At 42.7% G+C, this 27,729-nt stretch overlaps 1 protein-coding gene across 1 annotated transcript in view; it reads left to right on the forward strand.

Moving 5' to 3' along the window:
* The first annotated feature begins 3,132 nt into the window (after positions 1 to 3,132).
* LOC130103694 (nitric oxide synthase, inducible-like) overlaps positions 3,133 to 27,729 on the forward strand; it is an 82,103-nt gene continuing 57,506 nt past the window's right edge. Inside the window, exons 1-3 of the mRNA XM_056269988.1 lie at positions 3,133 to 3,272; positions 5,446 to 5,608; positions 5,703 to 5,794. Of these exons, the coding sequence (XP_056125963.1) occupies positions 3,163 to 3,272; positions 5,446 to 5,608; positions 5,703 to 5,794 (365 nt within the window). The 5' untranslated portion in view covers positions 3,133 to 3,162. The remainder of the gene's footprint in view (positions 3,273 to 5,445; positions 5,609 to 5,702; positions 5,795 to 27,729) is intronic.

Raw genomic sequence — 27,729 nt, forward strand, 5'->3', positions numbered from 1 at the left:
CTGCGCCATTCCCCTCCTATAGACTGGATACGTGCGTCATTTCTGCTCCAGTTGAGTTCCCTTTGTCCGAACCCTGTTGAGTTCCTCCGAACCCCTTCGGCATTGGACGTGGTGGAGCGTCCGGTGCTAGCCCTACCACTCGTAAGCAGTGTGGAACCTTTGTTAGGCTGGGTCCATATGTTGCGATCCTTACGGTGATCCCATATGTGTATTCTTCCACAGTACGGCTCCCTACGGCGAACCCGTGTGTTTACCTTGGCAGACTTCTTTCTGCCGTCGCTGTTGGTTGATCTTGCCCCCTGTTATAGGCTGGAGTCATCCCAGTGACATTCCATATGTTGTGCTGCCCGTCAATTCGCCCAGCCCATATACGTATTCTCCACATGTTACCTCCCTATGGGCAGGATGTGGCTTCCGTAGAGTACCCTTCCTTCCTTAGACAGGGTATGCTTTCCCAGTGTTATCCAAGTCTAAACTGAGTGGGTCTTGTGGAACAGCAGTGACTTCCTGGCCTAAGCCCTGTCCTTTTCCGCTAAAAATGTCGGGAGGATCAGGAGGCTTTGTCTAGGCACTGGAAGGTGGCAGCTTTAGTGGCGTTTTCAATGGTAGATCCCATTTCAGTCGACGTCGACTACGTCTGATGTTCTCGACTAAAAGGGAATGTCCTGGTTGCGTATGCAACCCTCCGAAGGAGGGAACGGAGGATGCAGTCCCCTTGCCACTATTACTGGACCACCCCTGACTCCAGGCTCTGCTCGGCTCCTCAGCGAAAAGCAAATGGTGCGTGCATCTACTTCCGTATTTATTGTGTGAGATGCAGATGTCGCACGCCAATGTGCATTGGCTCGTTCTAAGATACTCAAAGACGATTGGCTGCCTAGCGTGATCCCATTTCAGTCGACGTCGACTACGTCCTCCGTTCCTGTTCTGCAACCAGGACGTTCTGAGTGCAGGACTCAGGAGTCAGGAGTCAGGATTTTCTGGTTTTTGGTTCTGCCAGTTTTGCTTAAATACTCAGACCAGAAAAAGAGCTGTATTTTACTACACAAATATTTTTGGAATTGTGTTGGGTCTATTAATGTGCCCCAAAGGGTTGCACCTGGTTTCGGGGGAGAGGAGCAATGATTATCAGGTATCTTGAAGGGACACCACCCACAACAGGAGAACAGAATTCTTATACGTTTCCAATCTTTCTCATAATACAAGTGACTGCTGTGAAATTGAGATAATTTTACCAGTCATTGGTAAAGACATTTAAAATGATCCAAACATGAAGGGAGAAAAACAATAGATTCACAAGATACATCAAGACACCACTTTGAGTCAGAGGGAAAGGAGAGGGAGTAGGTAATGGGGGATGCATAAGCGAGGAGGGAAGGCGGTGGCCTATGATCTTTCTTTGAGATCCTCATGCCAGATTAGTGAGTTGTATTGCAGGGTGTTTGATCTCGTGTTCTGTCTTAGCGGGAAAACCAGTCTTACAACAAGATTTATTTAAATGTGTCAAGCCATTTCAAAAGCTTTTGTTTAAGGTAAAAAATGCCCATTTGTGTGTCTTGAGAAAACACACCTTTGCCTGGTCTCACTGATGGAAATCTAGGAAGTCAGTGGTGAGATGCATTGTTTAATCTTGCCTAAACTCATCAGATGGCATTGTGTGCTTTTTTTATCATGGAGGAATTGTGTAGATTGAATTCATGAGGCTGAAAAAAATGTCATTCACGGAAATGTCTCTTAAAATCAACTGCCATCAATCCAGCTTGAATTTACCTGTTTATTTAACAAATTTATGTCTATCAGTCTGTGGGCATAACCAAGTGGCTAAAAGTCAATCTAAAGTTCAAGGGGGAGCTTCAAGACTGGTGATAAACAGATAAGATTGCAGAAACTTTTATAAATCTGTGTCAGACAATAGTTGATTGATGATCAGACTGTTACATTAGTGTCATCAGTTATCTTTAGAAAACTGGAAATGGCACTGCAAAACTTGACAAATGCAACATAATACATATTACATAACTAAATATTACATACATTTCTATAATTCCACAATGTCCAGCAGTTGTCATAGGCCCTATCATAACTGTTAATTTCTAATCTTTTTAATGTCTAATATATTTATTTTCCAGCAGAAGGTTTTCTGTTGCCTGCAATGCTGGGAATCAAATCATAAGGTTTAAGTGCACTAGATAAATTTTTTTTTTTCATAGTCTCCCAATTTAAAAAGGAAATCAATTTTAAGTAAAATATCTTTCTTTTGATCATGGAATTCTTTAACTTTGTGTAGTCATTCCTTTTCACATCAAGGAATGCAGTTACAGGTGCTTTTGATTGATATCCATATAGCTCACACCCATTGGAGGCAAGGATCCGCCCAGTGTGGCATCCTTAACTGGACTATATTACAGAATGTTGAAACAGAAGACCAGAATGTGAAACAGATTACTACTGCTGTTTAGGTACCTTACACTTGAAAAAAGGTAAATACTCCATTTGTGTTTCTTTCTTTCATTAATTTAATGGCAACTTTCATTAACTTGCTTTCACCATATCTTTCCTCTATAACATTTTTTTTTTCTGCATCATTTTTGATAGACATTATTAAGATTTGGGTGCAATAATATTTTCAGCAGGATGGAAAAACAAGCCCAAACCACAATTGTAAAAGAAAAACCGACTGTGCAGTCTAAGGTTAGTAACGCATCTCATAATTTGCAACAATTTTATTGTGTCCTTCTGTTTGGTTAATATATACATTTTTCATGTAGCAGTTATCAGTCGATCGCCCAGTTCGATGTCCATTTGCTGTTCATTTGCGAAACTATAAGGATGGCTCGACCCACCAAGATAAACTGCATCACAGAGCAGCTAAGGTATCTTTAAATTGTAATCAAAATAACTTAATGTTTACAGCAGATTTGTAATGTAGCAATTAAGGATTGATGAGGACTTTGAACAATTTTCTTAAACTTAACACAATAAGTATTATGTGGATGTTATGCAGAAGTTAATAAAAATCTAAACAGTAATGAGGTTTTGAGGTTGTGAATTAAATTATTTTGTAAAGCATTTTTTATAGCTTGTAAAATTACTTAAAATACATCTTCATTTCCCTCCTTCCAGAATATGCCCTGCAGTTCAAAAACTTGCGAGGGCGCCATAATGAATCCCAAATTTCTGATACGCGGTCATTCCAAAATCACACCTTCCTCAGATGACATCCTCACACAGGCAGTGGATTTCATCAACCAGTACTACAAATCATTCAAAATGTAGGAGCAATGCATTCTCTAATAAATAGATTATTTAACGGCATTGCAATTCAAGCATTATAGACAAGTATTCTAATACATACATGAATATTATTATTGTCACGGTCACCAGCTCAGTCACCTGTCACCTCAGCATTACATTTCCCATAATCCATCCTTGATCATACCTGCACTCCTTCAGCTATCACCCGCACCTATTACTCATCACCTTGGTCAGCAGCAAGCATAAAAGCATACACCTTGTCTCCCCAGATGTGTCACGGTTCATGGATTCATTGACTCAATCACAGGGAGTCTCTGCTGATTGTGCTGATCAGCTCATTGGCGGCAGCTGCGGCTCGTCAGCTCAGCTATTTAATGTCTGTGTATTCCGTCCTGTGTTGTCAGATCGTTTGGTTTCTCTTGTGGTCGAGTCCTGGTCCTGTTCGTGTTCTCTGGTTTCTCGTCTTCGTTTCCTGTTTGGAGTTCTGTCCCTGGCTGCCTGGTCATTCCTGCGGTGACCCACAGAGGATCGGTTTTGCCCATTGCATCCCTGCGCTGCCTTGTGCCTCTGTTACCTGGCATTTCCTCGGATTCTGACCCATTCTATCACCATTGTTATTGTTCAATAAACAGTCTTTTCACTCACTACTGAATCCCCTTCTACTTCCTGACAAGATGGTCCAGTCTCAATAAGACTAAGAGGACTACTTACTCTCCAGCATTATTACGCTCTGTGCTGTCAATAAAGACCCATTCACTGGATTCCTCTGTTTCCGAGTCTGTGTTCCGTAACAGAAGACTGGACCAAGAAAGCAGTCAGCACCATGAGCATTCCACTCTGTCCCATTGACCATACTCCCTCTCTCAAAACGGCCGTACCCTTGAAATTTCCAAATCCGCTCCAGGGCGTGAAATGCCCGGATCCGTTCCAGTGATGGCTCCAGCCCATGGTCAGAGTTCAGTAATTGCTCCAGCCTCTGACCGGAGTCCAGCGTCAGCTCCAGCCCTTGAGTCCGCACCAGTGTTGGCTCCTGCCCCTGGGCCTGCTCCAGCCCATGAGCCCGCTCCAGAGTCCGCTCCAGTCCCTAAGCCCGCTCCTGCCCTAGAGCTTGGCCAGGAGGTAACCCAAGCTCCTCCCAAGAAAAATGTGGATGAGACAAACACCAATGGAAAGGCCACGGAGGCCGATCCTTGCTGGTCTCCTGAGCTGCCGGCGCCTCCCTGGTCCCCTGAACCACCGGCGCCTCCTTGGCTCCCTGTACCTTCGGTACCTCCCTGGTCCCCTGAGCTGCCAGAACCTCCCTGGTCATCTGCACTGCCGGCGCCTCCCTGGTCACCAGTACCACCCTGGAGGCTTCTTAGCCTGCCGGCACCACCCTGATTACCTGCCAAGACTCCAGGACGCCTGCCCTGCCTCCCTGGTTGGACTTCCTTTTGGCACGAGGACGCGCTCTCCGGGAGGGGGGAGAACTGTCACGGTCACTGTCACTTCGGCACTATATTTCCCATAATCTCACCTTCACTTCTTGAGCTATCACCCACACCTGTTACTCATCACCCTTGTCAGCAGCACCAGATAAAAGCATACACCTCGTCTCCACAGATGGTCCAGTCTCTATAAGACTAAGAGGACTACTTACTCTCCAGCGTTATTCTCCAGCATCTATCTCCAGTGTCTGCTCCCCATTGTATCTCCCTGTCCTTCCTGTGTGTGTTTTCCATCACCCATCAGCGATGTGTGTGCACCAACCATCTGTCTGTTCTACCATCCACTATCTCCCTTATCTGTAAAAAAAAGACATTCCATTATATTCTATCTCCATTCATTAAAAGTCTCATTGTCTTACAATTCAACACTCAATGATACCTCTCCGTGCATCCAGCCTGACAGGAAATTGCTAATCACTCTTGATAGGCAAATGTAATCACACATGTGTATTGATATGTGATTGTGTGGGAGAGGAGGTAGAGATCCTGTCAACTGCCTTACATTCATTTTCACTCTGAGAAATGTTCCTTATGTGAGAGGTGTGAGGTTTCAGGAAACCGTCAAAGTAAAATAATAGATACATTTTTTTATTAGGCTACTGAAAACACTAAACATACTTCTTTCGACTTGACAAACAGGAATGGAAATGTAACAGTCGGTTTACTATACAGGGTTAATAACCCATTCTTACCTTTTGTGCAGCCCCAATCCAACAAAGCACCAGGCTCGGATTGAAACTGTCACACTGGGGATCACCCTGACCGGGTCCTACTCACTCACTACAGATGAACTCGCTTTTGGGGCCAAACAGGCATGGAGAAATGCGCCACGGTGCATTGGCAGGATCCAGTGGGCTAATTTACAGGTTTGAGAATTTCTTTGCATACTGTAGATTATGGCTAGCGCTTCTACAGCCATGTTGTGCATTTATACTAATATAGCCTACATCTTTTCTGCAGCTTTTCGATGCGCGTAAGTGCAAGACCGCCGAGGACATGTTTCATGCCTTGTGTACTCATCTTAATTATGCCACCAATGGAGGAAACTTGAGGTGAGTTGAATGTATTTATTGCAATACAGTCATTATCATCAGATTTACCAAGGCAAAAATCTTGCAATGCAAGTGAAATGCCAGGACAAAAAAATAAAAATAAATAAATAAATGTAATGGATCAAATAAATAAATAAATAAATGCATTCCTATTTGGAACATTTTTGCAAACAAATATTATTTTATTAAATTTCATAAGAAAAGTAACAATATAATAGGCTCAGTGCTGGGTGGTAGCTGATTACATGTCATCTGGATTACTTACAAAAATGAAGTACTTTTTATTAAAGTAAATTATATTTTGTTACCCTTTTAAAATACTCTCAATCAGACTACAGTTACTTTTTTTATTGATTACATGATATTCTCACAATAACAGTAAATTATTTAAAATTCATTTTGTCTCTGTGACGGGTGTGGTGCAGGCAGATGAAGAGGCTGAAGTCGAAGATCCAATTTCAAAAAACTTTACTTACAATAACACAAATACTCGCACGGATACAGGCAGGGCAAACACTGTAACATTTACAATGACCGACAAGGACAGACTGAACAGAAGCAAACTAAATACAAGCATGAATCAAACATAACAAGGTGAAAACAGGTGACACTGATGATGATAACGAGGGACAGGCTGGTAAGTGAGGGAGTGAATACAGGTGTGGAGAAGAGGAGGATTCTGGGAAGTGTAGTGCAGACACAAAGACAGACTGGTGCAGACGAGGACTGTGACATTACTCCCCCCTCCCGGTAGGGGCGACCTCACGCCGTAGAACAGGGGTGGGAGGGTGGGCATCCTGGAGTCTGTGACGGGAAGGCGGACCGGGTGCAGCTGGACAGACTCCAGGATGGTCCAGGTGGCCATGGCGGAGCAGGACTTGTGCGTGACCAGGGCGGAGCAGGACGTGGGCGTGACCAGGGCGGAGTTGGATGTGGGCGTGACCAGGGCGGAGCAGGACGTGGGCGTGACCAGGGCGGAGCAGACGAACCCTCGGGCATCCAGGGCAGAGCTGTTGGACGTTCGGGCGTCCAGGGCGGAGCTGGCCATTCGGGTGGCCATGGCGGTGAAGACCCTTCGGGTGGCCATGGCGGTGAAGACCCTTCGGGCGGCCATGGCGGTGAAGACCCTTCGGGCGGCCATGGCGGTGAAGACCCTTCGGGCGGCCGTGGCGGTGAAGACCCTTCGGGCGGCCGTGGCGGTGATAATTTTTCTGGTGGCCGTGGACCCTTGGGCGGCCACGGCAAGGACCTATGGCCCCCCCCCAAAAAAATTATTGGGGAGCGTGACGGAGTCTGACAATGACTCCAGAATAGAGTCGGGGACAGGCTCTGGAACAGTCTTTGGCTGGGCAGACGGGACTTGAACAGTCTCTGGCTGGGCAAGCGGTGAGGGCTCTTTGCTGGACGGGACCAGTGGCGATGGTTTTGAGCTGGGCGGAACCAGTGGTGAAGTGGGCTTCGAGCTGGGTGGAACCAGCGGTGAAGAGGGCTTCGAGCTGGGCGGAACCAGCGGCGAAGGGGTCTCTGGGCTGGACGGGACCAGCGGCGAAGGCAGGTCAGGGCTGGACCAGCGGCGTAGGACCAGCGGGCTCTGGCGCAGGACCAGCGGGGTCTGGCGCAGGACCAGCGGCGAAGGGGTCTCTGGGCTGGACGGGACCAGCGGCGAAGGCAGGTCAGGGCTGGACCAGCGGCGTAGGACCAGCGGGCTCTGGCGCAGGACCAGCGGCGCCGGCGGGCTCTGGCGCAGGACCAGCGGCGCCGGCGGGCTCTGGCGCAGGACCAGCGGCGCCGGCGGGCTCTGGCGCAGGACCAGCGGCGCCGGCGGGCTCTGGCGCAGGACCAGCGGCGCCGGCGGGCTCTGGCGCAGGACCAGCGGCGCCGGCGGGCTCTGGCGCAGGACCAGCGGCGCCGGCGGGCTCTGGCGCAGGACCAGCGGCGCCGGCGGGCTCTGGCGCAGGACCAGCGGACGGGCTCTGGCGCAGGACCAGCGGGCGGGCTCTGGCGCAGGACCAGCGGGCGGGCTCTGGCGCAGGACCAGCGGGCGGGCTCTGGCGCAGGACCAGCGGGCGGGCTCTGGCGCAGGACCAGTGGGCGGGCTCTGGGGCAGGACCAGCGGGCTCTGGCGCAGGATCAGCGGGCTCTGTGCAGAAGGTTGAATTAAAACCTGGCACTGAGGACTGGAGAAGGGAAGCTGATTTCAGTGCAGATCGGACGGATTTAAGTGCAGGATCCGCCATTTTAGCCCCCAGGTCCATACTGTTTGAAACCTTCTTCCGGGCTCGGGGCGACACGGGAGGCTCTGGCTGGATAGTCTCGGCGGGACGAGACTCAAGACGGGTGGTGACGGAGGCTGGTGACAGTGGTTGAGCGGTGATGTTACAATCAGCCTTACCCACAGTGTAGGCTGAGCCGCTCAACAAAAGCACGTAGTCCAGATACCGTTCAAGGGTCATACCGGGATTTCCTGGTGGCATCCATGAACTGAAGAGGGGGTCTAAACCACTCCAAAATAAGTCCATCAACTGCTGATCCGTTGCTACAGTTAGATGGCTGTACTCCAGGAACTCCTCTAGGTAAGACTCTATCTTACGGCCATCTTGGAAAATGGAGCACAAAATCTCACCCGCTTTAGCCATTTTGTGGTCGGTCATTCTGTCACGGGTGTGGTGCAGGCAGATGAAGAGGCTGAAGTCGAAGATCCAATTTCAATAAACTTTACTTACAATAACACAAATACTCGCACGGATACAGGCAGGGCAAACACTGTAACATTTACAACGACCGACAAGGACAGACTGAACAGAAGCAAACTAAATACTTCTTCTTCTTCTACATCTTCTTTTCGTTTTATGGCCGTTCACTCCTTTGGAGTATTACCGCTACAAACTAAATACAAGCATGAATCAAACATAACAAGGTGAAAACAGGTGACACTGATGATGATAACGAGGGACAGGCTGGTAAGTGAGGGAGTGAATACAGGTGTGGAGAAGAGGAGGATTCTGGGAAGTGTAGTGCAGACACAAAGACAGACTGGTGCAGACGAGGACTGTGACAGTCTCCCACTACTTCTTTTTTAAAATCGTTTTAATCATTTCACTTTTAAGAAGTGTTTTCTCAACATTGCAACATTGCTTATCTAATCAACTCCTGGCAAACACATTCATTATTAGTTGAATTATCACCCAGTGAGTCATTTAATCACGTATTACTGTCTTTGGAAGTATTTTGTCTTTCAAACACATTAAAATGTACAAATTCAGGTCATTTTATATTTACATGCAATGCAAGGATTCCCCAACTTTTTCATGAGCTGAACCTCTTTGACCTAATATATGCTTGAAGTACATAGGTTAGGTCATAATAAAATTAATAATAATAATAATAATTATCAATAAGTTCTCTGATGGCGGTTGATGGTCAAATGACATGCAGGTAAACAAATAACATATATTTTTTTATCTTTTGTTGTAAGTGTTTTATTATACAAGTTCTGGCATGAAACTCTCGATGGCGAAGGCTGATAAGTCTTGACTCATTTGGTAGTGATCACATCATTCTCCACATGGCACAGCTGATTGGTTGCTGTTGCATTAGCGTCCAATGAGCTGCGGTTCAACATCCAAACAAATACCGGGGTGTTGCTGGTAGCAGTATGCAGCGTGCTTCAGAAAAACTTCAGAAAGTGCCGCGCTTTCAGAATGCACCTGGCTGGAAGATAATTGATTGGTGTTTTATTACACATCTCTGCGCATATTGTGTTCCAGTTCTTAATTCCTAAACGGACCAATATTCACAAGTTTACTAGCTTCATGTTAGAAATGTTTTTAAATAGCGTCATGTCAACAGTGCATGAGTGAATCACTGAAGCATTTAGCAGCAGTGTCTACTGCATGCAGCAGCAGTGGTCTATTGTATGTCATTGCTGTTCTGTTAGAATGGATATGAAAACAGTTAAAGTGACATAAGCTTTGTGATTTAAACAGGGTTTACCATATTTAGGGGTATAACTTTAATGACGCATCCTTTTATTTTCAAGAATAATGTTTCCATTAGCTATGATAAATGTGTGTGGTTGATTCAGATGCTCATGTGTCAAGTCACCCTAAAAGAACAATCAATACAGTTAAACTAAGCATCATGTTTATAAGTCTTGTGGAGTGATTTACTAAGCACAGGCTGGAGCATTATGCAGTTGTGTCTATGCAGCACAAAATGGTCTATTGTTTGTATCTCGTGAATATACGCTGTCTAAGCTATGGATGAGAAGGTTGAAGTTAAATAAGCATTCACATTAAGTCATTCATTATCGCTCCTAATGGCTTTTATTTATCAAATAAGAGTATAAGGGTTATATAATCATTTTAAAATGACTATTTATGATACTTGCTCAGGTGGTTGATGGGTTGGTCTATCAGCTTGCAACATTATATCTATATTGTTCAGGAGAACACTTAGCATGCATTTATAGTGTTAAGCCGGTCGGCAAGGTAGCCGAGGCACACATAGCCTTAGGCCATTAGTGTTAAGCCAGTTGGCAAGGTAGCCAAGGCGCACATAGCCTTAGGTCACTAGTGTTAAGCCGGTCAGCAAGGTAGCCATGGCGCACATAGCCATAGGTCACTAGTGGCTATATTCAATGTAAGGCTGCATAGATTAGGTCAGCCGGAACCGGGAACACTTCCCATAAATCCTGATGTACTTGTTACATCATAAGAAGGATGGGGTCTACACTAATATTAGTCTCTCTGTTTATCCCGAGATTTACCCCAGTCCGCCGTATCCGGATCTGATGAAGGACCTGCGCCTGGACACGACGACAACACTGTCCTGAAGTGTAAACTAGTCTCTCCCCTGTGAAGGCCTCCTTCCCTTCCTTTTACCTCTGTACAGATAAAACGCTGTCGGAATAATTCCGGTTCACGTGGCTACGTGGAAGCGATAAAAAATGATGTATTATACATTTTTCAAGGCTTGTACCTCGGAACCTATTTCATGGTTTGCGTTCTCGAGCCACCAGGCACTGTTTTGTGCAAATGAGCGGCCGGATCGCATTAAGGGTTTTTTGTTAATAACTAATGATCGTTGCGAAGGAAGTGAATCAATCAAAACTAACTTTAGTTGGACAACTCTAGCTTTATTCTAGAGCTGCTGTAAAGCCAAAACAATCTATGTTACTTTAATGAGAAAAGGACCCAAGGTCTATGGGACCAAAGAGCAGGACCGGAGCACAGAACGTTTTAATAAATTTATTAGTGCAAAAAGACCAACGTTTCGACGCACATGCGTCTTCTTCAGAGTCAAACAGTCAATGGCAACACTATACAGAATTTAAAGAGTCAAAATTCCAGGTATTGGCCACAGGCCTAGGTGGGTGTGGTGGTGCAACAATTATCCAATCTTAGACAAGCACTCAAGTCTAAGTCCTGCTCTTTGGTCCCATAGACCTTGGGTCCTTTTCTCAAGATTGTTGTGTCCTGTTCCGAGAGCACAGGCTAGGCTGAGGCGCAGGTGATTCCTTTTTACTATGTTACTTTAATTTCATATTATCACTGTAAAACTGCTTTGAAACAATCTATATTGTTAAAAGCGCTATATAAATGAAGGTGACTTGACTTGACTAGTGCTAAGCCGGTCGATAAGGTAGCCAAGGTGCACATGGTCTTAGGTCACTAGTGTTTAACCGGTCGGCAAGGTAGCCAAGGCACACATAGATAGTAAAACATGTGGACCCATGGAAAAAACAAAAAACAAAAAAACAGTACAAATGTCTTGACGATAGATCTGCGGTTTTGTGGGGTGTTTTTTTTCCTATCCCTTCCTGTTTCCTGTCTATGTCCTCATTGTGCAGATAAATGCATATCTGCCGATGCAGCATCTTGTATTCTCATTCAACAGCACATGTATATAAGTTGTAATGTCTATTTCTCCCTTTACCCTGTGCTACTTTGTTGGATAAAAAGTTGCTTTACAAATGTGTATCAGTATTCTTTTCAGCTGTGCACAACAGCTTTATTGACATTGGCTGTACAACTATAACTTATCTGTTTAGATTTTGTATTGAAGAGGGCTCTGCCATTTTCTCTTGTCTTCAGCTTCGTTGGGGGGTTAAATCATGTATGTTACATGTGCAGCATCAGCAGCAGCATGTCTTACATGCTCACAGGCAGGGGTTAAATTGGGATTTATTATGTGGGGGTGCTCTCCCTAGGGGGGTCCGGGGGCATGCCCCCCCCCGGGAATTGTTTTTTGAAAAATAAACCATAGCACTTTCTGGAGAGTTTTGTGCAAAGAAATGGAGAAATTGAGTATTACATGATATGTGAAAAACTGCAAGGTTAAGAGCATTTACTTTGCAACAGGTATTAGGACATTTAGCATTTACATTACTGTTAATCAGTCATCACTTGATTACACGTTGTATTACCTTGTTATGATATAGTGAAGTGACCCATACACTGTGCCAAACATAATGTGCCACATGGAGAGACAGTGCAGCATATGACAGTAGCAACAGCTGAGAAGATTTGGGTCTGTGGTGACCAGGTCCACCTCATACAAACTTCCTTCTCCCATTCTCTCTCTTTACTACGACAACACACACACACACACACACACACACACACACACACACACACACACACACACACACACACACACACATAAAAAGGCAAAGTTTTGATTTCTGGCTCCAGTGGTTGCCTCATTACACAACCCACGTAAAGTTGATAATTCCGCGAATAACTGAAATTGCAGATTTCGAACAGAGATGGCGAAAACTGCGGACTGCAGCTTTAAGATATAAAAATGATGATAACACTGGTTAGTTTTACAATCAACATTTGAATTTATTTGTGTTTTACCTTTGTAATTTAATTTTGATTTTACATTTAATTTCATACACATTCTTAAAAACAGTAGGCTACAGAGAACACACATCTATAACTCATCACTCATCTATAACTTCATTACTAAGTAAGTCAGTTTCCTCTTCTTGGGTGGATATGCTCCACTCATTTCAATTTATCTCTGAAAGTTGGAGAATAAATGGTTGATTTAATGTTCATTAACCACAGAGCTTGGTAGCTAAAAGTAACTTAGGTCTAGCAAGTCTTATATTTCTTTAATTCACACAGATCAAATACAAATATGCTGACTGAATAGATTGCTAGTTTATTTTAAGTAGCCAGCTAACGTTAAATTAGCAGTTCTCTTGGCAGTTTGCTGATAATCCGGTATCTGAAGTAAAATGCTCAAAACATCTCCTGAGAAAAATCACATGGTCAACCTAGTCCTGGTTATTTAATTTTGATTTAGTCTTATTTTCCTTACCGTCATTCAAGGCCAGGGCACTTTTTTTGACATTTCTGGAACATCCACATCCCGCGCAACCACGGTCTCCCAGGAACATTCATTATTGCTGCGTACATTTATCCGTGTCAGATGCGCATGCGCGAGCGGTGCGCGATCATGGTCGACTGACAACGAGATTAAGCAGCTGAACAAAAATACGGCCGTGTTCCGATTGTTCTCATCTCAGCTCCGCCGAGACAAAATAGACATGCCATTTCAAAAATCTTTCATTTATTGTCAGAAATATGTTTTCAAAAGCATCACTTTCATCAAATTGTATGTGACATAATTTCCAGTAGGCAACTGACTGCAAACGAGCAGGCTTATGTGCCGGGGCTGAGCCCCGGAGAGCCCCGGCCCAATTTAACCACTGCTCACAGGAATGTCTGTGAATGTATTGGCAGTAGCAAGTCTCGGTACTTGCTCTGCAGCAGCAGCGTAGTAGATCTATTCGGCCAAGACCAAATACATTAACATTGCCATATCCATTTTCCATGCTAATCTCTATTACCATACCAATCTCCAACCTGGTTCCATGGAGTGATGGTACAATGAAGATCATGTTTTGGAGCTGATTAGACGACCATCTCTAATACCAGATACCGGCGTCAGCTACCACTTGTTCCCTTGAGAGTTATATTGATTATGTGCTGTGGCTAAGTGGTTCTTCCCTCACTGTTGGCGAGGTCGAAGAAGACGCAAGTTCCACTTCAACCATCCTGGCACCAGAGGTTTTTTCCATCAAGCCACAGAACTCCTCCCAAGTCCTTCCCCAGCAAACACAGAATGTTGGCACAACATACCCAACCTTCTAACAACGTTTTAACAACATGGCCAAAGGGTTGTTATAACTACGTTGTATGGTGAAGGTTGCAGCGTTGTCACAATGTTGACATTGAACCACCATTCAGGGCCATTGCTTGTGCCTAGGGTGTCTGGACAACCACTGAACGGCATGTACTCGTCACTGCTCTGAAGCGCGAATCAGCCTTTTAAATTTCAACCAACCGTTGGGCCGTCTCATTCTTCATCGAACAAGGATACGTGAGTTTTGCGTTTCATTTACCTCAGCTAAATAAGATACTTAATTATTCAATCAACTGCCTTGTCTAATGTGACATTTATTTGAACATCATCTTGTCAGTTATGACAAATTCTCCTCAATATTGTTTATTAGTTTTATAAGAACAACAAAAGTTAACAAACATAAACAACCATTAAAAAAAAAAACTAACAAAAAAAAGACAGACAACATTACAAATGACATAAGTGCCTCAGTAAAGTACAAAGGAGAAAGATTATTCACATAAAGAGGGGGATCAAAATCAGCACAAAAAAATCATAGTAACAGAAGTGATAAAATCTTTAAGTTCTGCTATCATGTAAATGTTGGAGGAAGGGACCCCAGACCTTGGGAAAATTAATACGAGACTTTGCTTCCGTAAACCCTATTTTTTTAAGGTTTAAAACAGAGACCATCTCAGTAAGCCCTCTTTGAAAACATGAGGGAGCAGTGGCTTTCCAATCCCTTAATATAATTCTCTTGGCCACAACCATGCCCAGCATTAATGCCAGCTGCAAAAAAATATGGCAAAGGGGAAACTGTGTCCGAATAGCCACAGATGGCCAGTTTCATTTCAGGAGGGAAAGTTTGATCATATGCCGCCGAATACCAAGAAAAAATATCTTGCCAGTAACTCTGGGGATAAAGAATGGGATAAAGTTCCGTCTGCATCCTGACATCGGTCACAAATTGGAGACACAGCTGGGTAGATCTTGTGAAGTTTGGATTTAGAATAGTGCAGTCTGTGTACAATTTTAAACTGAATTAATTGGAGTCTTGCATTGGTGGAACAGCTATGTATTTGTAACCCAGACTCAAATTAGTCAAATTAGAAAAAATATATATATATACATTTTTTTTGTTTTTGTTGCATATGCTCCTTCCAGTAAAACTGTTTATGTGGAAAAAAGACAGTGATAAAAGAAAATTGAGATAAATAAAATGCTTTATTAATTATATTAGTAATATGCAAATTACTGCGGTAAAATTTATCCAATTAGAGTTGGAATCTGCACTGCAGATGTAGACCTTCCAATCGAGTGCGATCAGCAGCAATGCTGACTCCGCCCACTGGGAGACGCGGTGAAAACTGATAGAGAGAGCTAAAACGGAGAAACGCATGTGATCAAAGCTCCAGAAATTTGAGAGAAACGATCTAATTTTGAGCAAATATTTAGTATACAACTACTAAACAAAGCATATAAAAGTTATTTTAAGTTGAATTAAGTGTCAATTTGAGAAGTATTGTGAAAGAGCTTACCTGTTATGGCCTTGTTGATCCTGAACGTCGAGCCAAAGTTAGTTGAGTCATCGCTATAGTTCGTGGTGTAAACTGGAGAAAATATTAACAGAACACTGTAAATTCAGAGGAATCGGTGAGTTGTGGATTTATTTTTCATATATGTGATGAATCACAATGGTTTATTGTATTTCTATGTGTGTTAAAATTAAGTGATATGTTCACTGTATGTGAAGTATGGCCTATGTTATATATGAACACTAAATGTTGATGTGAAGAGTAAATATTGTTGAAACAGAGGTTAGAAATGAGTTTCTAAAAATGTTATCCTGTGTGTACAGGCCAGTTTTTGTTGTTTATGTAAAAGTGGGATTTTTCTACTGTGATTCACGTGCATGGTGAGGATTCATCAAGCCGTGCTGAGAGAAAAGAAAGATGGCGAGCCTCCCGGACTGAATTTGGATCTTTTACTTCTTACCTTCTCATCCACTTAGTGGTGTCGTTTCCTTCTGAAATCTGAATGGACTGAGGTATATTTTTCTGAACTGAAATTATCGAATGGACTGAAGTGTGTATAATCTTTATTTTTGCAATTTTGTGATCTCATTTACAATTTGTTTTTTATATATACAGATATATCTCTTAAAAGAAGTGTTATTTGGTTACATATTGTACATTTTTGAGGTAAATTTATGTGAATTGTTACTCTAATTGTATCATCTGGGTTAAAATACTGATTTGAGTTTGTATTTGAAGGGGCTGGTTTAAACTACAGTAAAGACAGGAAGATCAGGACATTAAATTGAAACTAAACTTATTAATCTACAACAAATAGTCATATTTAAACTAGAGAAACCAAGAAATTCAAACCTCAGCCGAAAAGGAAAGAGGGAATTTATCAACCAGAGATTCAAGAAAGAAAAAGCTTTGTTGACAAATTTATTTGTTTTCTTTTGGGTTTACAATTTATTTCAAGTCAGAACTTGATCAGGGTTGATCATATTGTATTTTTTCCCTTGTCAAAAGTTTGACATTTCATTTGGTTTACCTTTGTCATTTATTATTTACTGTTCATTTCATTCATTACATCAATACAAAGAAAAAGTCATAATAGCTAATACAACAAGAAAAAAATCTAAAAAACCCTCAAACTTGTGTGTTGTGTGTGCTTTGCCTCCTTCGAGCTTGGTATCTTCTGATTGGCCCATTGATCTGGCTCAGTGTATTGAACCAAATTCTAGTTGCTACCTGTTGGCATTGAGTCAAGCATTCAGTTAATATTGTTGTATACACTTCTGACGAGTGGGTGTTACACATAAGTGGCGAGCCAGCAGCCAGGAGGCAAAGAGAAACGCACACATTAACTTCTATTTTTGATTTTAGAATTTCCCTCTCAAGACCAATAAGTGTTCAAGTAAAGCAAAATGGAAGTTATAGAGGAAAAGGGTGTAAAAGTTCCTAATGCAATCTTAATTAGTGGCATAACTGGAACTGAAGCGGATGAGGAAATACTGGATTTTGTAAAGCAGTATGGGTCAATAAACAGAATCATCCCATTAAGTGATCCTTGGCTAGAATCGCAGAGGTCCTTGATAGTTGAGTTCAACTCTGGATTAGCGGTCCAAACCCTTCAAACAATGCTTCCATATGTCCAGCATGCAAAGAATAATCCTGATGTCTCTTTCCATGTGTCAGCTTTATCGAGTGTCTACGTCAAGAGGCTTGGACGAAACACAACACAAACTTACCTAAACGAGCTGAAAGAGCTGGCAAGTCGCAGTGGAGAGAATTTCGAGGATGTCTTGAAGGGCATGTTGGCTCATATTCACGAGAGCGTGGTACAAAAACCATGTCCTGTACCCGTCCTTTCTGAAGATGACGACACCTTACCTGCTCATTCAGCAAATCCCCTCTTGACTGAGTTCCCTCTTAAGCAGTCTCAGGTAACAGCAAATGCTGCACAACATCATTCTGTTCCACAAGTGTCAGCCACAAGCCCAGAATCCCCGTCAATCAGTGTCAGTGATCTAAACCCACCTGGTGTGCAGAAAGTTGTGGTGGAACATCTTGTACGCACAACTGACTTAGCCATAGCTGGAAATTCACCGCTACGGCTCCGAGTTTTTTCTGGACGATCTCCCCATCCACCTAACGAGGTTGATTACGAAACTTGGCGCACTAGTGCTGAACTACTTTTTCAAGACCCAACAGTCTCTGATTTCCACAGAGTACGCAGAATCTGTGAGAGCCTTCTCTCCCCAGCAGCAGACATAGTAAAATCTGTTGGCCCAGCTGCATCACCTTCAACTTACATTCAGCTTCTTGATTCTGCTTTTGCGCCCATTGAGGATGGCGATGAGTTATTTGCCAAGTTCCTGAACATATTCCAGAACCCGGGAGAAAAACCATCTGCTTACTTGCAACGATTGCATGTTGCGTTACAGACCACTATGCGCCGTGGTGGAGTCCTTGGCTCTGAAGTTGACAAGCATCTACTCAAGCAGTTTTGCAGAGGATGTTGGGAAAATTCTTTGATTCTAGAGTTACAATTAGAGCAGAAAAAGCATTCACCCCCATCCTTTGCAGAGCTAATGACTTTATTACGAACCGAGGAGAGCAAGCATGCTTCTAAAAGTGTACGAATGAAACAACACCTGGGAAGTGTTAAGCAGCGTGCCGTGATACAGTCTCAAACAGCCACTAGAGATGATGTGACTCAATTTAGTTCTGTTACTGCTCAGTTGGCAAGTCAGATAGCAGAACTCCAAAATCAGCTTGCACTATTAACTTCAAAACAGTCTAAAGACAAACCAAACCCCAAGTCGAACATGTTCAAATCCTCAAGTAAACAGAGTGCCATCAGTCCTAAAGGAAAAACCAAAGTTCCAGACACATTCCAGACAGCTAGACCAAAACCAGGCTATTGTTTTAGGTGGGGAGAGGATGGGCACATTGTCAGTTCTTGTTCCAATGACCCGAATCCAGCCTTGGTTTCAGAGAAGCGAGATGAGCTTGCAAAGAGACAGCGTGAATGGGACTTGCGGAATGAAAGTTCTAAGCCATATTTAAACTGACGGCAGTTCCTGTTGCGGGACGAATGGGAACTGGGATTGAATCAAAGTGTCCCAAGCCTTTTAGGGCACTGTCAGCCCATGCACAAGCAAGGTCACGACAATCTGTCTTACCCAAGGGCTTAATTGGAGCGAAATGCACTGCGCAAGTTGATGTTGGAGGAGTAATGTGTGACTGCTTACTTGACACTGGTTCACAGGTCACAACCATCACAAAATCCTTTTACAATGAGAACCTGTATGATCAGCCAATTCATTCCTTAAATGATATTTTGGAAGTTGAGGGTGCAAATGGTCAAAAAGTTCCTTACCTTGGCTATGTTAAACTGACCATCACTTTTCCCAAGGACTTTGTGGGAGTTGACACAGAAGTACTTACTTATGCTTTGGTTGTCCCAGATCTCCCATCTACTTCTCAGCCTTCAGTGTTGATTGGGACAAACACCTTGGACAACCTGTACAAAGACTTTTCACAGCAAGGAACTAAATACTTTTCTCCTACCTATGGATATAAGCAAGTGCTAAAGATTTTGGAATTGCGCCAGAAGCAGAATGTAGAAGGGAATGTTGGACTAGTGCGGCTATCTGAAAACCTTTCTCAAATGATACCTGCTGGACAAAGTGCAGTTCTTTGTGGAAAGGTTTCTGTTGCTGGATCTCATTTAGATAAATGGGTAGTTGTAGAACATCCATCCTTTTCCCCTCTGCCTTGTGGCCTGATTGTTAAGACATGCATTGCCACGCTTGAAGACGAAAGACATTGCCGCTTACCTGTTGTAGTCGCCAACCCTACCGCACATGATATCACAATTCCTCCTAGATGTGTTTTGGCTGAATTAAAAGCGGTTCAGTCTGTGCATTCAGAGGAGCGTGATGACCATGATAGTAAAACAAGCTCCATTCCAAAGTCCATTCCTGAGTTTAATTTTGGTGATTCTCCCATCTCACCAGAATGGAAGAGTAGGCTTACCAAACGGCTTCAAGGAATGCCAGAAGTGTTTTCCTTACATTCCCAGGACTTTGGATGTACCGATAAGGTCAAGCACCAAATAAATCTTGCAGATGAAATGCCCTTCAAACATCGGGCAAGACCCATACATCCAGAAGATCTGGAAGCTGTAAAGCATCACCTTCAGGAGTTACTTGATGCGGGAGTTATCCGAGAATCTCAGTCCCCTTTCTCCTCTCCCATTGTCGTGGTCAGAAAGAAGAGTGGTGACATTCGATTATGCATTGACTATCGGAAATTAAATCAAAAGACCATCAAGGATGCGTATGCACTCCCCAAACTTGAAGACACGTTCATGGCCTTAACGGGGTCCAAGTGGTTTACGGTTCTTGACCTAAAATCTGGTTATTACCAAATTGAGGTTGAAGAAGCTGACAAGGCGAAAACGGCTTTTGTATGTCCGCTAGGGTTTTATGAATTTAATCGTATGCCACAAGGGGTCACTAACGCCCCAAGCACATTTCAAAGAATAATGGAAAAGTGCATGGCAGACATAAACCTTCGCGAGGTCCTGGTGTTCATAGACGACATTATCATCTTCTCCAAGGATTTGGAAGAACACGAGGAAAGACTGTCTAGAGTCCTAAATAGACTTAAAGAGTATGGTTTAAAACTTGCTCCAGAGAAATGCCTCTTTGCACAAACCTCGGTTAAGTACCTCGGCCATATAGTGTCAGACCAAGGAGTGAAAACTGATCCCGATAAAGTAGCAGCTGTCAAAACCTGGCCGGTTCCTAAAAATTTGAAAGAACTCCGTTCCTTTCTCGGATTTGTTGGATATTACCGACGTTTCATCAAAGATTTTTCCAAGAAGGTGAAGCCTCTAAACGAGTTAACTTCAGGGTACCCTCCTACTCGGCGGAACTTTAAGTCTGTGAGTAATGCCCAGTACCGGAACCCTAAAGATCTCTTTAATGGCAGGTGGACAACCGCTTGTCAGGATGCGTTTGAATTAATCATCAATGAGCTCACATCTGCACCGGTGCTGGCCTTTGCAAACCCAAGGTTACCATACATCCTGCATACTGATGCAAGCACGTCAGGTCTGGGCGCTGCTCTGTATCAGGAGCAGGATGGACAAGTCAGGGTTATCGCCTATGCAAGCCGGGGGCTTTCGAGTAGTGAATCCAAGTACCCTGCCCATAAATTAGAATTCCTGGCACTTAAGTGGGCAGTGGTAGAAAAGTTCCATGATTACCTTTATGGAGGCACTTTCACAGTGGTGACAGACAGTAACCCCCTTACTTATGTTCTTTCTACTGCTAAACTTGATGCAACTGGGTATAGGTGGTTGGCTGCACTCTCGACTTACAATTTCACACTGCAATACAGGTCCGGAAAGCAGACTATGGATGCTGATGGGTTGTCTCGTCGACCCAACGAGAAGCTTCCGACTGATGATGTTTCTCTGAAGGAACAAAACCGCATTCTTAATTTCACTGAAAAGCTTACCAAGAATTCTAGTGAGCATGAACTTAGTGATGATGTGGTAAGAGCCATCTGTGAGAGTCGTCTTATCCAATGGCCAGAGTGTCCTAATGATTTTCCTGCTGCATTCGTCAGTTCTTTGGCAATGCAGGAAACCGCTGTACCTGATGCTTATGCAGAAGAGGATCAATGCGGAGGACTACCGACCATTTCTCATCTCTCTCCTTCTGAAATTCAAAGTGCACAGTTAGCCGATCCTTGTATCCGAGAGGTTATTGCACAACTTCGAACTGGAGAAACTCCTCCTAGTACCCTACGGACTGCTCTTCCCAGATTGCCTTACCTCCTTAGAGAGAAAGACCGTCTGGAGTTTCACGACGGAATCCTATACAGAAGAAGGAACTTTGCTGAGAAAACTACATACCAACTGGTCCTACCCGAAAAATTTCATCTAGATGTTCTCAAGTCCCTGCATGATGACCTCGGACATATGGGTGTTGATCGTACACTAGATCTAGTTCGAAACAGATTCTATTGGGCCAAGATGGCATCAGATGTGGAGCACAAAGTCAAGACTTGTGGACGGTGCATACGAAGGAAAAGATCACCTGAAAAAGCTGCACCTCTGGTGACTATTTCAACTACTCGCCCCTTACAACTTGTGTGCATGGATTTTCTAAGTCTAGAACCTGATCATAGCAACACCAAGGACGTGTTAGTAATCACTGACCACTTTACTAAATATGCATTAGCTATTCCCACCCCTAACCAAAAGGCCAAAACTGTTGCAAAGTCTTTATGGGAGCAATTCATTTGCCATTATGGTTATCCCGAGCGCCTTCACAGTGACCAAGGCCCTGACTTTGAATCGCATCTAATCAAGGAGTTATGTGAAATAGCTGGAGTGCGGAAAGTCAGGACAACACCATACCATCCGAGGGGAAATCCTGTTGAAAGATTCAACAGAACGTTGTTAAGCATGCTTGGAACTCTAGAGAACAAAAAGAAAAGCTACTGGAAAGAGTATGTAAAACCTCTTGTACATGCTTACAATTGTACTCGCAATGAGACCACGGGGTTCAGCCCTTACGAGTTGATGTTCGGGCGTCAGCCTAGGCTTCCGGTAGATCTGGCTTTTGGATTACCTTTGAAGGATGAGGGAGAAATAACACATTCACAATATGTGAAGAACCTCAAGTCACATCTTGAACAAAGTTTCCGTATTGCGAGTGAAAATTCAAAGAAGATGGCGGAAAGGAATAAAACCCGCTATGACAGATGTGTGAAAGCTTCAACATTGCACAAGGGAGATCGTGTTTTAGTCAGAAGTGTTCGACTCAGGGGAAAGAACAAACTCGCTGACAAATGGGAAGGAGTAGTTTATGTAGTCATTGACCAACATGGGGATTTGCCAGTGTATAAAGTGTGCCCTGAAACTGAGACAGGACCCATCCGCACATTACATCGGGATTTGTTACTCCCTTGTGGAACTCTTCCATCTGAAGTTCAAGAATGTGAGATCCAGAGTCCAGTTCCCAAGCGTAGAACTCGCAGTGAGACAGCTTGTAGACGTTCTGAGGAAACAGAGGAAATCCCTGACTCTGAGGAAGAGGAAAGTTATTGTGTAATGCCTCAACTAAATATTGTGAAGGAATCTTTTGTAGTTCACACTCCTGAAGTGGCTCACCCAAACAGGGAAAGTTCTGTTCCTTTATCTGACGCAAGCTTAGAGGTCCACCTTGGAGTTCAGAATGAACTACCTGAAAGGGGATTTCAGGTCATTGATGAAATATCTGTGACTGAACCTGTGAATTCTAGAACTGACTTACCTGAAAATCCTGAGATCCAACCTGAAAGGGAAAGGGATGCTGATATGAATTGTTCACCTACATTGGAGCTGCAGAATCCGAATCATAATGGAGAATCAACCATCCTGGAATCCAGTTCAGCTGAGAAAAAGCTAATTGACGAAGAAACAAATGATGCAGATGAGGATGAAATTAAATTGAGAAGGTCTGTCCGTCATAGAGATAAGCCCAAAATTCTGACTTACCCTGAACTGGGGAACCCTCTGGTGACAATAGTTCAATCCCTTCTTCAAGGTCTAAATGTTGCTCTCTCAGAGTCCTTACAGGATTTCTCTCAAGTAGGAAACCCCATAACTCGGGGTTATGCACCTGTTGGTGATATGCAAAGGGACTTGCATACTTCTAGGAGGGGAGGGTGTAACCCAGACTCAAATTAGTCAAATTAGAAAAAATATATATATATACATTTTTTTTGTTTTTGTTGCATATGCCCCTTCCAGTAAAACTGTTTATGTGGAAAAAAGACAGTGATAAAAGAAAATTGAGATAAATAAAATGCTTTATTAATTATATTAGTAATATGCAAATTACTGCGGTAAAATTTATCCAATTAGAGTTGGAATCTGCACTGCAGATGTAGACCTTCCAATCGAGTGCGATCAGCAGCAATGCTGACTCCGCCCACTGGGAGACGCGGTGAAAACTGATAGAGAGAGCTAAAACGGAGAAACGCATGTGATCAAAGCTCCAGAAATTTGAGAGAAACGATCTAATTTTGAGCAAATATTTAGTATACAACTACTAAACAAAGCATATAAAAGTTATTTTAAGTTGAATTAAGTGTCAATTTGAGAAGTATTGTGAAAGAGCTTACCTGTTATGGCCTTGTTGATCCTGAACGTCGAGCCAAAGTTAGTTGAGTCATCGCTATAGTTCGTGGTGTAATCTGGAGAAAATATTAACAGAACACTGTTAATTCAGAGGAATCGGTGAGTTGTGGATTTATTTTTCATATATGTGATGAATCACAATGGTTTATTGTATTTCTATGTGTGTTAAAATTAAGTGATATGTTCACTGTATGTGAAGTATGGCCTATGTTATATATGAACACTAAATGTTGATGTGAAGAGTAAATCTTGTTGAAACAGAGGTTAGAAATGAGTTTCTAAAAATGTTATCCTGTGTGTACAGGCCAGTTTTTGTTGTTTATGTAGAAGTTGGATTTTTCTACTGTGATTCACGTGCATGGTGAGGATTCATCAAGCCGTGCTGAGAGAAAAGAAAGATGGCGAGCCTCCCGGACTGAATTTGGATCTTTTACTTCTTACCTTCTCATCCACTTAGTGGTGTCGTTTCCTTCTGAAATCTGAATGGACTGAGGTATATTTTTCTGAACTGAAATTATCGAATGGACTGAAGTGTGTATAATCTTTATTTTTGCAATTTTGTGATCTCATTTACAATTTGTTTTTTATATATACAGATATATCTCTTAAAAGAAGTGTTATTTGGTTACATATTGTACATTTTTGAGGTAAATTTATGTGAATTGTTACTCTAATTGTATCATCTGGGTTAAAATACTGATTTGAGTTTGTATTTGAAGGGGCTGGTTTAAACTACAGTAAAGACAGGAAGATCAGGACATTAAATTGAAACTAAACTTATTAATCTACAACAAATAGTCATATTTAAACTAGAGAAACCAAGAAATTCAAACCTCAGCCGAAAAGGAAAGAGGGAATTTATCAACCAGAGATTCAAGAAAGAAAAAGCTTTGTTGACAAATTTATTTGTTTTCTTTTGGGTTTACAATTTATTTCAAGTCAGAACTTGATCAGGGTTGATCATATTGTATTTTTTCCCTTGTCAAAAGTTTGACATTTCATTTGGTTTACCTTTGTCATTTATTATTTACTGTTCATTTCATTCATTACATCAATACAAAGAAAAAGTCATAATAGCTAATACAACAAGAAAAAAATCTAAAAAACCCTCAAACTTGTGTGTTGTGTGTGCTTTGCCTCCTTCGAGCTTGGTATCTTCTGATTGGCCCATTGATCTGGCTCAGTGTATTGAACCAAATTCTAGTTGCTACCTGTTGGCATTGAGTCAAGCATTCAGTTAATATTGTTGTATACACTTCTGACGAGTGGGTGTTACACATTCTCTTCAAGATTTCAGACCAGAGGTTGACAGATGAATTGATACCAGCCTCCTTTTCCCAGGCTACCCTTAGATAATCAGAAGATGTATTCAACTAGGAAGAAAACAGGGAGAAAAATTGGGAAACCATATGCCTAGAATCTGGTACTTGTCGCACCAGGTTATATAAACAATGCTCTTCCTGCTGAATCATATAGTCAGAGAAAGCCTGCTGAACATAATACCAAATCTGCAAATAAGGAAAAAAATGAGAGTGAGAAAGGTCAAATCTACTAAAAAGGTGCTCAAAAGAAGAAAAGTGACTGTTTGTGTACAGCACGTTAAATGTAAAAAGACCCTTATTATTCCACATTTGGAAGATTCTATCACTCAAACTGGGTATAAAATTATGATTCTCACAAATGGGAGAATGAAGGGAAGGCTGCATGATAGGTATGACAAATATCCATTTTACATTTAGCAGACGCTTTTATCCAAAGCGACTTACAAATTAGGACAAAATGAAAGCGAGTCATCGTGAAGAGGCAAAAACGACGCAAGAAGTGCTCAAAATACAAAGTGCGGGCATTTCTCAGAGTAGCATAAGCCAGACAAGGGAGGATTAAGGGAAAAGGAAAGAGTTTTTTTTTTTTTTATGAGGTTAAGTGCTCACGGAAGAGATGAGTTTTCAGATCTGTAAGCAAGCATCAATGCCTTGAACTTAATGCGAGAAGCGAGTGGCATGATACTCAAACGAGTTGTTATTGCATAGAGAAGAGAGAGTTGAGTATTTCCAATTGTTAGAAATGAGAAGACCAGTACCCGACTGGTGAGGGGTGTGCGAGAAAGAGAAGTTGTTAGAGAGAGCAGCAGGGGTTGCTGAGTCTTAGCAGTAATTAGCAGTACTGCGCTGCCTTCTGTGCGTGATGAAAGAACGTTGTCGAGAGACAACAGGAATGTATTGAAAGCACATGTTGAGTAGGGGTAAATAAGATAAAAGTGTAAAAGGAAAGGGAGAAGATCCTTAAGTGCCTTGCTGGTGTCCTTGCTCGCACAGGTAATGTCGATGGTCTTCAGTGTTTGCCCTAGAAATTTTTCGAACAGCGGTGCTGTCACGTGACGGAGGATGTTACCAAGTCGCGCGGGGTGGGGGGGGGGTGGAATTTTTTCAATAACCACTTAAACCATGACTTGTGGCAAGTTTTGTGGATAGAAATGGACATTTTGAGACATACAAATATGAAATACCATCAACAGATTCAAGGCATTATTATTGCAGCACGTACCTTGAACTGGTCATAAACAGATACCTTCATTTTATAACTTTAGACAGGATTGTTCACGTTTTTGTTTTGTGTTAATTTTCAGCTTAAAGGTAGATATGGATTTTAGGCCCGAACATAAATGATCACATTCATCTAATCTTTCTTAACGATCCGCTAGCTGCCTGCCCCATAAGCAGGCTGTCAAAAAAACGCGTCTCTGTAGGCAGCCTAGGCTCTGAGATCTGCACACAAAAACAAATGGGTACAACCACCACTCAAAACCAAAATAAACAGTGTTCCAACCAATCACCGACAGGGGCGGGTATTGTTTGTTTTTGCGCTCGTGCACGGCGCCTGCACGCCAAGTCAGAGCTGAAGAAGAAGCCAATGCGTCTATCAATGGACCAGATACAGTGAACATGGAAGAGGCAATCCCCAAGAAGAGAAGAAGGATTAGAGCGAGGGAAAACCGTCGTTATTCGTTAAAGAAACAAATAATAATTGGGAAGGCTTTTGAATGGTGGAAAGAGCTTAAAGATTTGAAAAAATTTAAATCGGACGCTGAGGTTGCACTGTTTCTTCTGGACAGGTGAGTAGCTTCTAGTGCTGACTTTTTCAGATGTGAACTGTGTGTGGAAATATCCTTCTTTAAAAAAATGAGTGAAGCTCGACTAAACTTGGATAGCTCTAGCGAATATCAGATTGTAGGGATTTAGTGTGTGGGTTACGTTTGTTATGCGCGTGGATGATATAATTTTTTTCATGATGCACGAAACGGGAGGGAGGGGCGAGCTAACTTGGTTTGTTTGGGATCTCGCTTCAAACACAAACAGAAGTGACGTCACCCACAATCGCTGATACAACCTTTAATGGCAAAGGCCACACCCAATCTGTGAGGACTTAAAGCTGCAGTAGGGAGTTTTGAGAAAACGTAGACTTAGCCTGAAAATTTGAACAAACACTTACAGGTCCCACCCCCTTGCTCTCTGCTGCGCTACAGCCCTCCCTCCACAGCGGAGCCAGTCGTGAACGCGCAGGCTAGTAAACAGAGCCACCGATGACGGCGGATAAAAAGTTATATGGCACATTCACTAATAGGGACTGAACGTCAATAATATGCTTTACATTGACTATGGCCTGCCCATACTTTGACTACAAACTTGGTCCTCAAATCATTATGTATTTTGCAATAGTCTACATGTAACTTTATAACGTTGCACTCTTTCTATAAGTTATAAATAGCTAGTTAATATAACGGTAACTAACGTTACAGTATGTAAGTAATTATTCTAGCGATATAATGCTAGATAAGGTGTGCTAGTACATTATTTCAGCAACATGACAAGTCAGTGAATTAGCAGGTTTCAATTGTTGCTTAGCAGAGTGCGTGACATTTTATCTACATGTTATGCGGCTAGAGTTTTGATACCGAGTCAATGGGCTCTGTGTAATTCTTTGTTTTTCGCTTGTTTATCGTCATCAGTCTTTTTTTTCTTTTACCTCTTTGTTTTATGAGCAGGTGTCACTCGAGAATTGTCAGTTTAGGTTGT

Source organism: Rhinichthys klamathensis, unplaced genomic scaffold (genome assembly GCF_029890125.1).
Source record: "Rhinichthys klamathensis goyatoka isolate OS25496 unplaced genomic scaffold, OSU_Roscu_1.1 h1tg000296l_1, whole genome shotgun sequence".
Classification (NCBI taxonomy): domain Eukaryota; kingdom Metazoa; phylum Chordata; class Actinopteri; order Cypriniformes; family Leuciscidae; genus Rhinichthys; species Rhinichthys klamathensis.